The 15,548-nt window shown below is 37.6% G+C and overlaps 2 protein-coding genes across 3 annotated transcripts; both read left to right on the top strand.

Moving 5' to 3' along the window:
* Positions 1 to 417: 417 nt before the first annotated feature.
* LOC107820197 (glycosyltransferase BC10) lies at positions 418 to 15,368 on the top strand. 2 transcript variants are annotated; one of them, XM_016646426.2, is made up of 11 exons: positions 418 to 671; positions 766 to 1,089; positions 1,198 to 1,314; positions 1,825 to 1,925; positions 2,731 to 2,802; positions 2,970 to 3,051; positions 10,701 to 10,781; positions 13,390 to 13,431; positions 14,049 to 14,108; positions 14,314 to 14,460; positions 14,852 to 15,368. In XM_016646426.2, exons 2-11 carry the CDS (start codon positions 805 to 807, stop codon positions 15,029 to 15,031), a joined length of 1,167 nt encoding a protein of 388 aa, XP_016501912.1. In that variant the 5' UTR covers positions 418 to 671; positions 766 to 804; the 3' UTR covers positions 15,032 to 15,368. The 2 variants fall into 2 exon arrangements, with proteins under 2 accessions (XP_016501912.1, XP_016501911.1); XM_016646425.2 differs by having other exon boundaries at positions 498 to 671; positions 1,813 to 1,925.
* LOC142171599 (uncharacterized) lies at positions 5,118 to 8,248 on the top strand. The gene is made up of 2 exons (XM_075234781.1): positions 5,118 to 6,477; positions 6,850 to 8,248. The coding sequence occupies exons 1-2, from the start codon at positions 5,899 to 5,901 to the stop codon at positions 7,450 to 7,452; spliced, it is 1,182 nt and encodes a 393-aa protein (XP_075090882.1). The 5' UTR covers positions 5,118 to 5,898; the 3' UTR covers positions 7,453 to 8,248.
* Positions 15,369 to 15,548: the final 180 nt, after the last annotated feature.

Genomic DNA, 15,548 nt, shown 5'->3' on the forward strand with positions numbered 1-15,548 from the left:
CTATACAGTGTTGTTTGTGGATTTATAAACGTTTCAATTATAGTAGTGTTGACGAATAAAAAAGGATACCTTTTATACCATTGTTATGCACCTTCTTACAACATTTAATTCTTGAAATATAAAAGTCCTAAATTATAATTTTATGATACATAATTACCGATTAAAAAGAATTAAATAGTCAGAAAATTGATATTGTCTAACTATAAAAGATTTCCAAATTACGATTGTTTGGAAATAACTCCACCTATATATGCTTCTCGAAAGTGAACCTAAGAGTAGTTTAATTAGAAATCTTTTAAGTATTATGTTAAGGAATTTTGTTTGATTGTGATATTAGCTCAATGTTATTTTTCCCCAGTTTTTAATCATCTAGAGCACATTAAACATATCATTTGAACACGAAATCACAATTCTGTGGGACATAAGACAGATGGGAGAATTGTAGGCCAAGGACCATATTCTTCTTGTATTTATGAAATGAAAGTTAGAAGGTGCGAGGAACGACGTCGTCAGTATCTCCCCCTTTTTTGGTTTCTGAACAGCTGTGCAACAAAGGAAGAAAACAAAAAGGCAAAGCACGGGAAGCAAGATACTTGTAATTTGGTTGTGAAAAAAGAAAGAAGGAAAGAGCAATTGGTGTCGTCTCTCCCTTCAACCGCCACCTCTTCAATGTACAGTTGTACACGCACATAAATATACGTATTTATACACACACAGCTAGAGAAAGTGCGATTCTGATGCAAATTTGAATTGTTTCAATTTCAGGAGGAGAAGGAAGAAGAGGAGGAAAGAGTATTCAAACCTATGAAGAAGAATTCGCCGGCGGCGACCGCCGGAATATCAGTGCGAAACGTGTTGTGGTTGTGGTGGAAACTTGTGGTTATAGTTTCTCTTACTCTTTGCGTGCTAGCTTTTTTGAAGCTCCAAAGCTACTCTCTTTCCGATTCGGAACTTTCTTCTTCTATTTCTACTTCTTCAATTTCTCGTAGATCTCGAGCTGTTGATTATAGCGGCAATCCTAAAGTTGCTTTCCTCTTTCTAGTCCGTCGCAATTTGCCTCTCGATTTCCTTTGGGGAAGTTTCTTCGAGGTCAGATGATTTTTCAAGTTATTTTTTAATTTACTAGTGCGTAATGGCTGTTTCAGAATCTGAATCAAGTTTTTTTCAATTTTTCCATAATCTCTTTGGTGTATGCAGAATGCAGAGACTGGTAATTTCTCGATATATATACATTCGGAGCCAGGTTTTGTGTTTGATGAGTCTACTACAAGATCGCCTTTCTTCTATAACCGCCAATTGACTAATAGCACCAAGGTACGCGGTGTTACTTGCTAACTCTGTTGCTACGTTTGTAATAGAAAAAGAAATTTATATCTTCATTGTGTTCTTTTTTAGTATTTTCTTGTAATTGAAGTGATTTCATTTCTTAGTGACATGAGCTTTTTCATGCAGGTTCACTAATTCTTCTAATATGTTGGTTTTTTAGATTTAAAACCTTAAGTTCTTTTAGATTATTCTTGCACCAACCTAGAAACTATTTTTGGTTTCTGGTTATCCATCCACCCCTATTTTTATGACACTTTTTCTCTTTTTCGACGTACCAAATTGTTTGACATTATTCCCATATTCTGTTTGTATTTTGTACAACTTTCTTGACTCTTAAAAATTCAATATCATTTGCCTTTTAAAATTTTAAACTTTGATGTGATGTTTCCTGTATCAGATAATTTCTCATCTAACAGTGTAGTATTATTAATTCACTCCCCTTTGCTCTTTCTATCACTTTCATATCTTTACCAGATTGATATTAAGATTGACCTGCAGGTAGCCTGGGGAGAATCAAGTATGATCCAAGCCGAGAAATTATTACTTGGGGCAGCGCTTGATGATCCAGCTAATCAAAGATTCGTTCTCCTGTCGGACAGGTACTTTTTTTTACTTAACAAACACTGGATGTATGACATCTCTCAGATAAGTCTGTGTAGGTGGCTTCTTAGTGTGCATGCATGTGCGGCTATTGATGCATGACATGATCAGCAATTGCTTCAGTTATTGTTACCATCTGCACTCCAACTGGTTTTTTATACTTCCCTTTTCTCGTGCACCCCAATTTACTTGATTCTTTCCCTGAAATGGAAAAGTCTACTATCTTTCTAAACATCCTTCATATTATTTTGAAGTTTCTTTTGACGATCAATCTCTATACATGCATTCCTTTTGAGTATATATCTAACTAAGAGGAATTCTTTTATTGGTCATCTCAAACTCATTTACCTATTCATACTTCTGTTTTGTTAACTCACTACTCTAAACCGGGTCATCTGAATTGCATTGGAGGCAATATTAATACTTGTGTTAGATATCAAGACTCCAGTAGAGCTATACGAATTTGGGTTCCTATTGAATAAGAAACAGTTATACAACTTATCTAGACATGCGTAGCACAGATGCTTATCCATTAGCATGTTGATTAGACATGGATATGATTGGATAAGAACAAGACACGTAGGGCAAATCGTCCAGCATGCAATTGCACTTGAGACTAGTGTCTATGCAACCTATCTTCTCGGCTTCTCCTTAATGAATCACGAGAGAGCATATGTCAAGATGTAGTGTCTTTCAGTTTTTTATCCATGCATTTTCCTTCTGTTTGTTTCACCCAATTATTGAGTTATGGTTGTGCCCTGTTGTTAAGATTCCTTTCTAATTGTGTAATGGTTGATATTGCAGCTGTGTTCCACTGTACAACTTTAGCTACATATACAACTACTTGATGGCTTCTCCAAGGAGCTTTGTTGACAGGTAGATTGGATATAGTTTTTTCTTTTTCTTTTCTTTCCTTCTGCAGTGAATCACCCCCTTAATTGCGTTCAGGATTTGAGGATCTGGTTGGATTACCGATGAATCATTTCACATTCTCATATTATTAGCGTTAACTGTGAATGAATGAGGTTCTACTTGTCTTCCAGTTTTCTTGATAAAAAGGAAGCCCGCTACAACCCAAAGATGTCACCCTATATACCAATGAGCAAATGGCGGAAAGGGTCACAGGTAATTGCCCTTCCATCTTAGTTAAATGGGGATTTACATATACTGATAGGACCACCTCAAATTGTTGTATAAGAACATCATTATTGCGCCAACCTTAACTGTGAAATTCATTAACCTATTTAGGTGCGCTCGTGGAGTAAACTTGTCCATTTATTTCCCGAAAAACAAAATTCTAGGCATATAATAGAGTGTAGGCGTTAGAAACTGTAATGTGGGCAATTACTGTTGCTGACATAAGAATTCACATCCACAACATCAAGAGCGGGCTTTATGTTCCTGTTTCAAACTGAAACTTTAACCTTTAGATTTACCTTATGGCAGTGTTGCCGAGGACAAGGTCATATATCCTGCTGTAGATGGAGGACTCTCCTTTTTCCAAGAGCATGCTGAAGAAGAAAGTCAATTTAATGAGCTTCGTTGTCTGATTGAGAGCATTCAAAGCACAGAAATCAGTTCCACTTCAGCTGCTGAGTTTTTCTCCAAATTATGTTCGCAAGCCGACTTAATCAGTTCCACTTCAGCTGCATAGCATCCAATAAAGTTATATTTTCCATCAGGAGAAATTTTGAAAATGCTCCCAGGCACCTTTACCGAGACACTTCTCTTTCCTACTTTCTAGGACTGAAGAATAACCTTTTCTGGTGTGATTCTCCACCGGAATTCACCCCCTCACCTACTGTGATTATTGTTTAAACCCCAATCGTGTTATTCTATTAATATGGATAGTGACAGGATTTATTATCATGCTGGTTTTAAATCCTTTGACATTACCAAAAATTGTTCTAGGTCTGAAGTTTGGTTCGACTGGGTTGAACGTGAACCTGATGAGGAAAGCAACTGTAAGCCTCAAGCCTCAAAGTCATGAAGTGGGTCGTAGAGGTATTTAATGTGGCCTCAAAGGAGCATGGCAGGGCAACAAGGAGGTGGAATATGAAAGATCACTATGTAGAATTTTATTGCACTCTTAAATACAATGAACATGGAAGGTACATCAGTTTCATTGCTGTACAGGGGCAGAGCAGGTCTGTAATTATTACACCAGAAGTTACATTAAAGGCAGGGTGGGGAATAATAGCTCAAAAGATACAAAGGTTCATAAATGTCCCAGAAGAAGAGAAGAATGTCCCTATTGTCAGAAATCCACAGTGGGAGTCGTCCTACAACGAAGTAATCAGAACCAGTAGATGGCCATCAGAAGGGACGAAATCTTCTCCGATCAAATCCAACAATTCCAAAGTCACCATCCCTGGGGGTTTAGAATTATCGGATAAAGATGTGCTGAGAAGGTGCATAGTTGGAAAAGTTATGACTCCTGCGAAGGAGACTCCAACGCTAAATGATATCAGGAGATGGGCCTGTAACACATGGAAATCTACCTTTGGTGTGAATGTGTACGAGATGAACGATTCTCAGTTCTTGTTTGAACTACCTTCAACGAAGGATGCCGAAAATGTTCTTAAAGGTGAATGACATTGGAAGAAGACCAAAGTGATCCTTGAATGGTGGAAACCTACTACTGGTTGTTGGCCTGAAGAAGTGGAGCGTAATTGGGTTTGAATTAGGCTCCTGGGTCTTCCCATTAACCTCTGGTCACAGAAAGTTTTCAAAGCAATAGGTGATCAATGTGGCGGTTGGATTGAAACGGAGGAGGAGACAACATTAAAAAACCATTTACACTGGGCTAGAATCAAAGTGAAGGGAGATGGAAGTAAGGTTCCGAGATATATACAGGTAGACAACGATGGGTATTTATACAAAATTCCTATATGGTGTGAAGTTCCGGCGACGGTGATGGCTGCTCCGATTGCCAGTGTAGATGGGAGGAGAGAAGATCTATTGGTTAATAAGGGTAGCCTTGAAGATGGGACTTATTCGGCGCAGCAGTACCTAGGTCACGTGGGCACATCGAATGAAGGGGAGATTTTTAAAAAACTTACACATGTGCCTGAGTCACGTGAGGTGGATGCTGAATTCTTTAAACAAAAAGAAGTTCCGGACCACAAACAATTAATTCATGTGGGCCCAATTTTGACAGATCCATCATCTGATTGTAGGTGCAAAGACCCAACCCTAACAACCCAAGTTGAGGAATTAATTAGTGTGGGTCCCAATTCTTTTGACCCTTTATTTCAGATGCAGATCCAAGAATTTGAGGGACCACATGTGGCTATCTCTAAAGGCCCAGCTGATGAGGATTCTAATGGCCCAACTTCTAAAGACTCTAATGGGCCTATTATTAATTTAGACATTAGGCAAATTTCTGAATCTCAATTGCCATCTTTGGAAGCAGCGATGTTTCTGTCTTCGAATGAGCAGACGAAAGAGATGAAGGAAGACTATTATGATCCTATGCTTTTGGAACTCAATTCTTCTTCTCCTTCTAACGTCTCTACTCTGGGCATCGAAGAGGACTTGGCTCAGGTTCCTCTAATCTTGCACTCAGTCCAGGGAGGTCAACGCATCAAAGAATGGGATTCATTGCATGCAGATGATGGTAGCAAACAATTGGTTATTTTTGGGGATCCATATGCATGTATTGATGAAGAAGCTATTCCAATTGACATGCAAATTCAAAGGGCGGAAGAAGAAGCTTCACTGTGGGTGCATATGAGTGTTCTCAAACTAAGTAAGCAATTTGGGGTTGATTTTGAAGGGTGTGAAGGGGATGCCATGTCTTTATTCATGAAGATTGACAGTAAGGCATAAGAAGATGGAAGATATCACTACCCAAAGCAACACTGCAATAAAACCAAAAGGTCAGAAGCAATTAGAGAGGTTAAAATCAGGCATTAAATATAAAGATGGACAATCTAGGGTCAGGGGGAGAGGCACCCTCAAAGTTGATTAATGAAGATCGACATACTATCATGGAACGTGTGGGGATTGAATGATGGGGAGACAAAGGGACTTATTAAAACTGCTCTTAATGAATGGAGATGTGATGTAGTAGTTCTTCAAGAAACAAAGATACAAGGTGATATATCTCGTGTTGCCAGACATTTATGGGGGAGTAGATGGGTGGATTTTGTAAATCTTGAAGCCATTGGTACCAGTGGGGGAATTCTTATCATGTGGGATAAAAGGATATTAGAAGGGCAGTTGATTATTTCTGGAAGTCAGAGTATCTCTTGTAGATTGACTGCAATAGGCCAAGATTTCTCATGGTTCATCACAGGGGTATATGCCTCAAATTCCAGAATTGAGAGGCAAGACTTATGGTGGGAGTTGGCAGCCTCAAGAGGACTTTGTAATGGGCCATGGGTGGTCTGTGGGGATTTCAACACAACCCGACACTCAAATGAAAGAAGCAACGATCATCGTCTCACCAGAGCTATGAGAGATTTCTCTGACGCAATCAATGATCTACAGTTAGTAGATCCACCACTTTTTGGGGGTTCTTTCACTTTGAACAAAGGGAACAATCAGGTAATTGCTTCGAGAATTGATAGATTTCTTTTTTCCATTGAATGGGATGAACACTTTAGAAATATTAGATAGTCTACTTTGCCAAGAATCACTTCTGATCATTGTCCTATTAAGCTAACTTGTGGTGATTGGGAACAAAGGAAACCATCATACTTTAAATTTGCAAATTGGTGGTTGGAGGTTGGCTTCAAAGATCTGGTTAAAGCTTGGTGGCTATCTTTTGCAGTACAAGGACACCCAGACTTTATTTTAGCAACAAAGCTAAAACTCCTGAAAGCTAAACTAAAGGAGTGGAATACTACTAACTTTGGGGATCTAGCAAAGAGGAAGACAGAGCTTTTGAACCAACTAACCATTCTTGATGTTTTGCAGGAACAAAGAAATCTCACTGATGATGAATTGATACAAAAAGCCAATATTACTTTGGATTTTGAGGAAATATCCAAATATGAAGAATCCTCCTGGAGGCAAAAATCTAGAATTCTATGGTTAAAGCAGGGGGATAAGAACACCAAATTCTTTCACAAGATGGCTAATGCACATAGGAGATTCAACACCATAGACAAGTTGGAGATTAATGTGATTGAAATCACTGAACCAGTAGAAATTAACGGAGAAATCATCTCATTTTGTAAACAACTATACTCTGAGACAGAAGCATGGATGCCTAACTTTACTCTTCAGAACTTTGCTTCAATTACAGATGAGGAGCAAAGTTGGCTGGAGAGACCTTTTGAGGAACAAGAAGTTCTCCATAGTTTAAAGCTATGTGCTATAGACAAAGCGCCAGGTCCTGATGGTTTTTCGATGAGGTTTTTCATTGCGTGCCGGGATTTTCTGAAGGTTGACATCCTACAAACTATGGCCAATTTTCACACTCTGGGAATTTTTGAGAAGAGTTTAAATGCCACCTACGTGGCGCTTATACCCAAGAAGAGTGGAGCTAAGGAATTAAGAGACTTCAGACCAGTCTGATTGGGGGCATCTACAAGATTATTTCCAAGACTCTAGCAGAAAGACTTAAGAATGTGATAGATAAAATTGTGAACAAGCATCAGGTGGCTTTTATCAAGGGAAGACAGATTATGGATGCTGCTCTCATAGCTAATGAATGTGTCGATAGTATACAGAAGGAGAAGAAACCAGTGATTATTTGCAAACTAGATATCGAAAAGGCATTTGATCATGTTAATTGGAGGTACCTGATCAATATTTTGAAAGTTATGGGTTTTGGGAATAAATGGCTTAAATGGATCTTTTTTTGTATCAGTACAGTGAAGTATTCTGTCTTGATTAATGGATTTCCTGAAAGCTTCTTCTCTTCAATGAGGGGTTTAAGGCAAGGAGACCCTCTATCTCCTTTCCTCTTTATTTTAGCCATGGAAGGGCTGAGTAGCATGATGAGAGCCTCTACTATCAGTGGTTGCTTGAAGGGATTTGAAGTACAGAACATAATTAATAGCATGAAGATTTCGCATCTTTTGTATGCAGATGATGCTCTGGTTCTTTGTGATGCTGAACCTGCCCAGCTAATGCATTTGAGGCTGCTTCTCACAGTCTTTGAAGGTATCTCAGGTCTTCATGTTAACTGGAGTAAGAGCATGTTGGTGCCTATTAATGTAGTTCCAAACAGTCCAATTCTAGCTGGCATTTTGGGTTGTGAAGTAGGAAATTTACCAACTAAGTATTTGGGATTATCTTTGGGTTCCAAGAACAAAGCTGCAGATATATGGGAAGGGGTACTTGATTAATGTGAAAAGAGACTTACAAGGTGGAAAGCACAATACTTATCCCTAGGGGGAAGGATCATTTTAGTGAGCTCTGTCCTGGACTCCCTACCCACCTACATCATGTCCTTATTTTCTATCCCAGCCAAAGTAAGGAGAAGAATTGACCAACTGAGAAGGAACTTTATTTGGGAAGGCAACAGGGAGTCCAAAGGCTCCCATCTTGTTAACCGGAACACTCTCATCTCCAGCAAGAGAGTTGGCGGTCTAGGCATTAGAAACTTAAGTTTGCATAACAAGAGTCTCTTAATGAAATAGTTATGGAGATTCAACACTGAGAAGCAAGCCTTATAGAGACAAGTTGCCAACTGCAGGTATGAGCAATCAGGACACTGGAGCACCAAACCAGTGAGAACTCCTTATGGAGTTGGCAATTGGAAAGCCATCAGGAATCTATGGGAGGAGCTTACAACAAACACAGGTTTTAGGATAGGAAATGGGAGGATGGTATCATTTTGGCATGATGATTGGATTGATGGAGCATTGAAAGATCTTTTTCCTGATCTGTTCAATCTCACCACTTCACCTAATGCCACAGTAGAAGAAACTTGGAGCTCCCAGGGCTGGAACCTAATTTTCAGAAGGCTTCTCAATGACTGGGAAGTCACTAGAGCTACTGAGATTCTCAAAATGCTAGAAGGTTTTGCAGGATTAAGTGAGGCGGAGGATTCTCTTACATGGAAAGGAGGCAAGGGCTCTAAATTTACAGTCAAGGCAGCATACAACTATCTATCATCCAGAGGACACCACAACTATCCTTGGCCTTGGAAAAAGATTTGGAAGATCAAAGCACCATTCAAAGTTATTTGCTTTTCATGGTTAGTGGTAAGAAAAGCCTGCCTCACTCTAGAAATTCTTCAAAGAAGAGGTATTCAGACCAGCTCTACATGCTTTCTATGTCAACAGGAAGAAGAAACCAATGAGCATCTTTTCTTACATTGTGTTATTACTAGACAACTTTGGCAGCTCTTTATAGCACTAGCTGGTATTGTTTGGGTAATGCCCAAAGACACCATTGGCCTGATATGCAGCTGGAACAGTATTAGGGGAAGAACCTGTCACAAGGAATGGTGGAAGATTGTTCCAGCTTGCATATGGTGGACAGTTTGGAAGGAGAGGAATGCAAGATGTTTTGAAGGCAAGAGCAGTTCAACACAGAAAATCAAGAGTTCTTGTATTTCTCTTTTTCACTTTTGGTGTAAAGAACAATTGATAGGTGATGTAGAATCACTACTAGACCTTTTTGATTCTCTGTAAGATTTTCAGGGGCTGTACTTGTAAATTAGATACCAGCCCCGTTTTATGGGTGCTGAAGAATATAATTGTTACCTTTTTCAAAAAAAAATAGAGTATAGGCGTGTAGACAAGCTGGGTATGGCAACTTGGTTCTCCTCTTGAAGGCAACAAGAGAAACATTCTTAGCCTAAAGCTTAGAGCGTTTTCTTTATTAGCTTTTTGGTGCAACTTGGCCTTTGTACAGGACATAGATGCCTTGTTAGATATGATTACGGAATTGCACAACTTGTAACTTTGTTTTGTTGCACTAGCTTAGTCCTGATCCTTTTCTAATAAAATTCCTTAATACTTATTAAAAAAAAGAAGAAGCAAAGACGAGAAGCACTTACCGACTCCTACAAAATGGAAAAGGATGTGCAGAAGTGAAAAGAATCAGGAATCAAAGAGGTCTGCAAAAAACTTATGCAGATACAAACGACAACAACAATTATGCTTTCGTCCCAAACAAGTGGGATTAGCTATTTGAATCCTGACTTCTCCATTTAAGCTCAACTAAAAGCACCTATAAATTTGAAATATGTCAACCTATATACTTAACTATTAAAAGTTTAAAGATTTTTCTCAGAAGGGAATACCCGCCAGCTTGATGGTCATTGTTGAACTTACATCTGTGGATAAAAGAATTAGTTAGCCTCTGCATGAACATACACCCCATAAAATTTCTTCTTGTTAGATCAAGGCTTGAATTCCTTAACTTATTGCATGACTGTCTATCAATGTGAGGGGGATTGATTACCTTATCCAAAAAAAAAAGGTGAGAGGCATTGATTGGTTTTTGCCTGATAAAATGTTTTAATCACCTATTAATTGTAAAGGTCGTTCTCAAATCTCAATGAGAAGAAATATTCTTTTGCTGATATTTATGGCGCCCAAGTTATTGTTACTCTTTAAAAGTCATCTTTAGATTCTGATAAATAAAAAAAAGCATCTTTAGTTTCATCCAGCAGTTCTTTCTCCTTTTAAAGTTAAAGTTGTTCTTGTACCTATAACCAATCTAGTCTTAAATTTTCGAAGCTCGGGTGTTTTCATAAAATTATATTATCTCAAATCAATACAATCTGCTGTCTGCTTTGTGGTGACATGATAGTATGATTCATTACTATATGCTTTTATGAGTTTTGACTTGACATTTTAGTCCAGTGGATCACTTTAATCAGGAAGCACGCGGAAGTGGTTGCAGATGATGATGCTGTCCTTCGAGTCTTCAAGATGTTCTGCAAGGTTCATATCGCATGCTCTTCCCTCTTTAATCTTCAAGTATATTTTAGTCAATAAATGCTGCAAAATTTGCAATCGTAGTGATTAGTGCTATAAGGTTTAAGGTATACATGCTTAATAAAGCATTGGTGCTTCAGGGTTATAAAAAGCACTAGTAAATTAGCTCGCGCTTTGCGCGATCTTAAAGGAATTTAAAATAAGATTAAATAATAGTATCATATAAAAGAAAGTCAATCTTTACTAACCAATTATTTATTCATAATCTTACCATGAACTATGATAATGGATAAACAACCTACTACAACTGGTAAAACTGCATTAACAGTTCAATCGATATCAAGGCAATAGCATTCTTTATCAACTCATGATTCATTGCTCCAATGTCTCCTTTTTTCTATAAAGAAACATGAAGAAGGGTGACGATGGATCAGGATGGTAGTAAGGTAGTCATAGTTAGCAAAAAATAGATATGAAGTGCTAGCTGGTTTTTCTTTTATTGATAACAATAGCTAATAGCAATCAAAACTTGCTGAAATATTGGCAGATGCATGAATATTATATTTTCACGTAATAAATTATAGACCTTTTGAAGGTAACGGAAATTCCTAACATCCAAACTGAGCTGAAGTCTTGAAGGCAAAAAAGAAATCCTTTACATTTAAACTGAACATGAGTTAAGTTCTTACCACTTCTTCACCTATACTCACTCACAGCCTTTCCGAAGAACATTAAAATATACATGAGTATGTGTATTCTCATCCCACTTATAGGATTATTTTGAGTGTTAGAGGTCTAGCTCTTCAACAAAAATATGTCATGTTTTATTGCTCCAGGCCTCCCACTAACATGAAAGGAAAAATGTGGAAAAAAAGAGAGCTAATTCTTAACACATTCAACAACAACAAAAAAAAAACAAAAAAAATAGAGGATCAAACCAGCGGTAGATTGCTTGGGCTTTTGAGATTTTATGTGACGGTGGGACATTATGTTCCTTTGTCTCCCTTTAGCACGATTATCTATAAAAAGTGAAGCATTAAAGAGATATATAGTAAAAGAATTTATGTGAAATGTGATATGCTTTAGCATTATACAAGTGTTCTCTAGCTTGCAATTCTAGCTAATGGAGCTAGAATGTGAATTGAAACAAAGCGACGAAAATACAACACAAATATTATACAGAGGAAAAAAAAACAAAAGAGAGAATAGGTTGGTTATTGGAAGATTTATATCAAGCAACAATACTTCTACTGAGGACCAGAATATATAAAACATATGTGTTTTCCTACTTTATTTATATGGTTTGTTGTCTATAAAGCCTCTTTGGATCCTATTCCACCCACCCCTTTCCATTCTTCCAACATCTCTATAATTAGTCACTCTTTGGATTTTTTGTCTCAGAAAAGGATCAGGGAAAAATGGTGATAGTTTTTGATTGCTAGTTTAAAACAACTATCTTTCTTTCTTTTCAACTACTCTGCTTATTCCTTTGTGCAGCGATGATACAAAATAAAGTTTCTATATAAAGGTTGAGCAAGCATCTCTGCTTGGTTTTTGCTTTTCTTGACTAATGTGATTTTCACAATTTTTCTTTTTTCACTATTCTATTTTTGCTAAAAAACGCACTCAGGACAAACACTACGTATAAGCCAAATAGAAAGCAAGAATAGAAGAGGAGGAAAATGTTTCCCCGAAATCTCCATACTCGGGCTCATTGTTCATTACTTTGGCAAAACATAATGATGCTACCGATCTCCAAGTATGGTGACGCAAAGACGTAAAAACTAATATAGGTCACTGGATGAAAAAAAGGAATTTAATAAAGTCAAACATCAACCAAAGTTGAACCGACGATTGTGACACCAAGATGGAAAAACGAATACAAGCCCGGGATGAGTAAGAGAAATTTAATTTAGACATACATGAAAACAATCACTAACCAAAGATGAAGTTTCCTACCTTCTATGTTGGTTTGCTTTGGTGCCTTTGAAATTGAAAACATGAAGATTTTAAACGACTGTTTCTAATCTTCACTGGCCTGCTTGTCGTCATTGAAATTGAGAACTTGTAAATTTTTGTTTGAGTTGTTTCTGGAGGATTCTAAAACACTGATATATCCCTCTTTATTTGGAGTATTAAAGAGGTGCAATTAAATTAAACCTTAATAGTTTGGATGAACTTAAACGTGAAAGTTTTGCTTTGTAACGGTTGGTTTGCCGAAAATTCTGAAACGGTGCTTTTCATTTGTAATAGCTTAACTGTTTAGATTTAATAATTGAGTATCCTATTAAAATGAGAGGAGAAAACTAAAAAAATGAGAAATTAGATAAATGTAATTCCTGGTCAATGAGGACTGCCACATCACCTGGCCAATGTCCCTCAATTATATATATATATAGATTGCTTAGCCTCAACAGCCTAAAAGCCCATTTTTACTAAACCCATGATGATTCAACATGCTTTATGAATAATGCCTTCCTTAGTTTATAATTACTGCCAGTTACATTCTCTAAATGGAACTGTTAATGTGGATTTACGTTGATGCACCATATATCAATATCCGATATGCTTCATTTATCTGATAACTAATAGCTTCAGGATCTTAATCTTGCAGAGACGTCCATCGCTGGAAGCCAGTAAGGGGAAAAAGAATATGGTAAGTTAGTGTGCCTTCTGCAAAGTAGATGCATTTGGCTCTATTAATATGTGAGGAAAGGAGATCCACTGTACACATTTTTCGGGCTCTTTTGTCCACTTCCGTGGTTGCCTTGTCTTGCGCGTGCTCCTTTGCAGCACCATACTCTTATGCCAACACTACCACATTAACCAATTGGGACATATTTCAAAGTAGGCCAGTATCACACTTTTTTCCTTAATAACAAATAAACTATACTGCAGTAGTTAATCATATCTTAGGCTATATATATATATACTCTATCCTTTTTCCTTTATTTTCTAGGGCATCGGAGGATGACTATGGAGGGCGGTCCTCCACCAGGCAACTGATATGGAATTCGATTACTCGATATCAGCTCCTATTGGGTTTCCTTCCCTTCAGAGTTTGTCTTGAAGTATTTGTTAAGTATACAACAATAACAACAACAACAACAACAAAGCCGTAAATCGCACCAATAAAGGTGTGGGGAGGGTAGTATTTATGCAGCTTTACCTCGACCTTGTACAAGTAGAGATGCTAGCTCACTCTTTTGTTTCCTCAAGCATTCATTTTTTAAGTTACATTTGTTTCTTCTAACCTTGCAATGAACCTTGCAGAAACTTCAAAAGCAGCACAACTGCATTCCAGATGAACACTATGTGCAGACATTATTGGCGGTAAGTAATAGACTTGTCCATCTAGGCTACTCTCCATCTTTATTCTTCTTGCGTGTTCGCAGGATTCTGCGACACATCTTTTTTCCTGGAACTCCATTCTTGTAGATAACACACACAAAGTAGTCGTGTTCAATTTATATTCCAAGGAATTCTCTTCGTGGATTGCTTGTGAGACTAAAGGTTCTAGTTTTTAATTGTTTTACAGATGCATGGTTTTGAAGGAGAACTTGAACGTAGAACGATAACCTATACAGAGTGGAATGAATCTGTGACAAATATGGAGAAGAGGGGTTGGCATCCTATTACATTTAGCTATGCGGATGCTGGGCCTGTACAGATCAAGAGAATAAAGGTAGTATAGGATGTGTATAATATTCTGCTTTCTCTAGCTTAGGAATTTGGCTATGATCATCTCTGTTTAATTTTTCATCTTGGATTAGTTTCAACTTCTCTTTCTTCAACTTTCCTTTTTGGTTTTCCTTGTTGACTTTCACGTTGGTTTTCTTTTATCAGCTTTGCCTTTTGGTTCTTCTTTGACCTTCTCAGTTGGTTTTGTTGCTTCAACTTTGCTTTTCTTTTTTTCCCTTCTCTGACTTCCTTAGTTGTTTTCTTTCTTAATATTTTTTGTTAGTCATTTATTCAACTTCTCTAGTTGTTTTTGTTTCAACTCTAGTTATTATTGCATCAAGATATCTTGCCTACTGAACTGATTGCTTTGTACTTCTCCCTTCCAATTTTTACAGGATATCAACAATGTTTACTATGAAACTGAGTACAGAACAGAGTGGTGTCGGAATAATTCTACTCTGGTCCCCTGTTTTTTGTTTGCGAGGAAATTCTCACGAGGGGCTGCAATGCGCCTCTTGAGTGAAGGAGTAGTTTCTCAGTTCGATGCCTCCTCCATAATGAACTCAACTCCGTGATTTCATGAGTCTCTTTTTAATAGTTTTGACCTTCACAGTATACTTCGATGAGGGGATTAGTTGCCCTTGATAGAATTACAATCTACGTGTGTTACAACACCTCTAGCTTACTGATATAGGAAATAGACAGACAGGTGGAAGCTGATTGTAGTATGGTTCATGTAAGACTTAGTACTGTAGATAAAATCACATTACTTGGTATCTGCCTAATATGCTAGGAATTCTTTTCTTTCTTTATCATTCGGCGCATAGTGCATTATATTTCGAATGGGAAAAGCAAGGGTTGTTGATTTTTGTATGATTGTCTTGAGACAGGAAATAAATACCTCTGTTTCCAGTTTCTTCCCCAAAGATGCTTATAAAAGTTTGTCCATTCTTTGTCAATTTCAACGGAGAGAACTATTCTCATTGGTTAGATTATAGTGCTCCAAGCAAAAAGGGACATGATCTCATCACTTGGGGCTGTCGATCATTTAAAATTCAGGCGCGATAACTATTGATTTTTTTAATGATGGGG

This window comes from Nicotiana tabacum, chromosome 17 (genome assembly GCF_000715075.1).
Source record: "Nicotiana tabacum cultivar K326 chromosome 17, ASM71507v2, whole genome shotgun sequence".
Taxonomy (NCBI): domain Eukaryota; kingdom Viridiplantae; phylum Streptophyta; class Magnoliopsida; order Solanales; family Solanaceae; genus Nicotiana; species Nicotiana tabacum.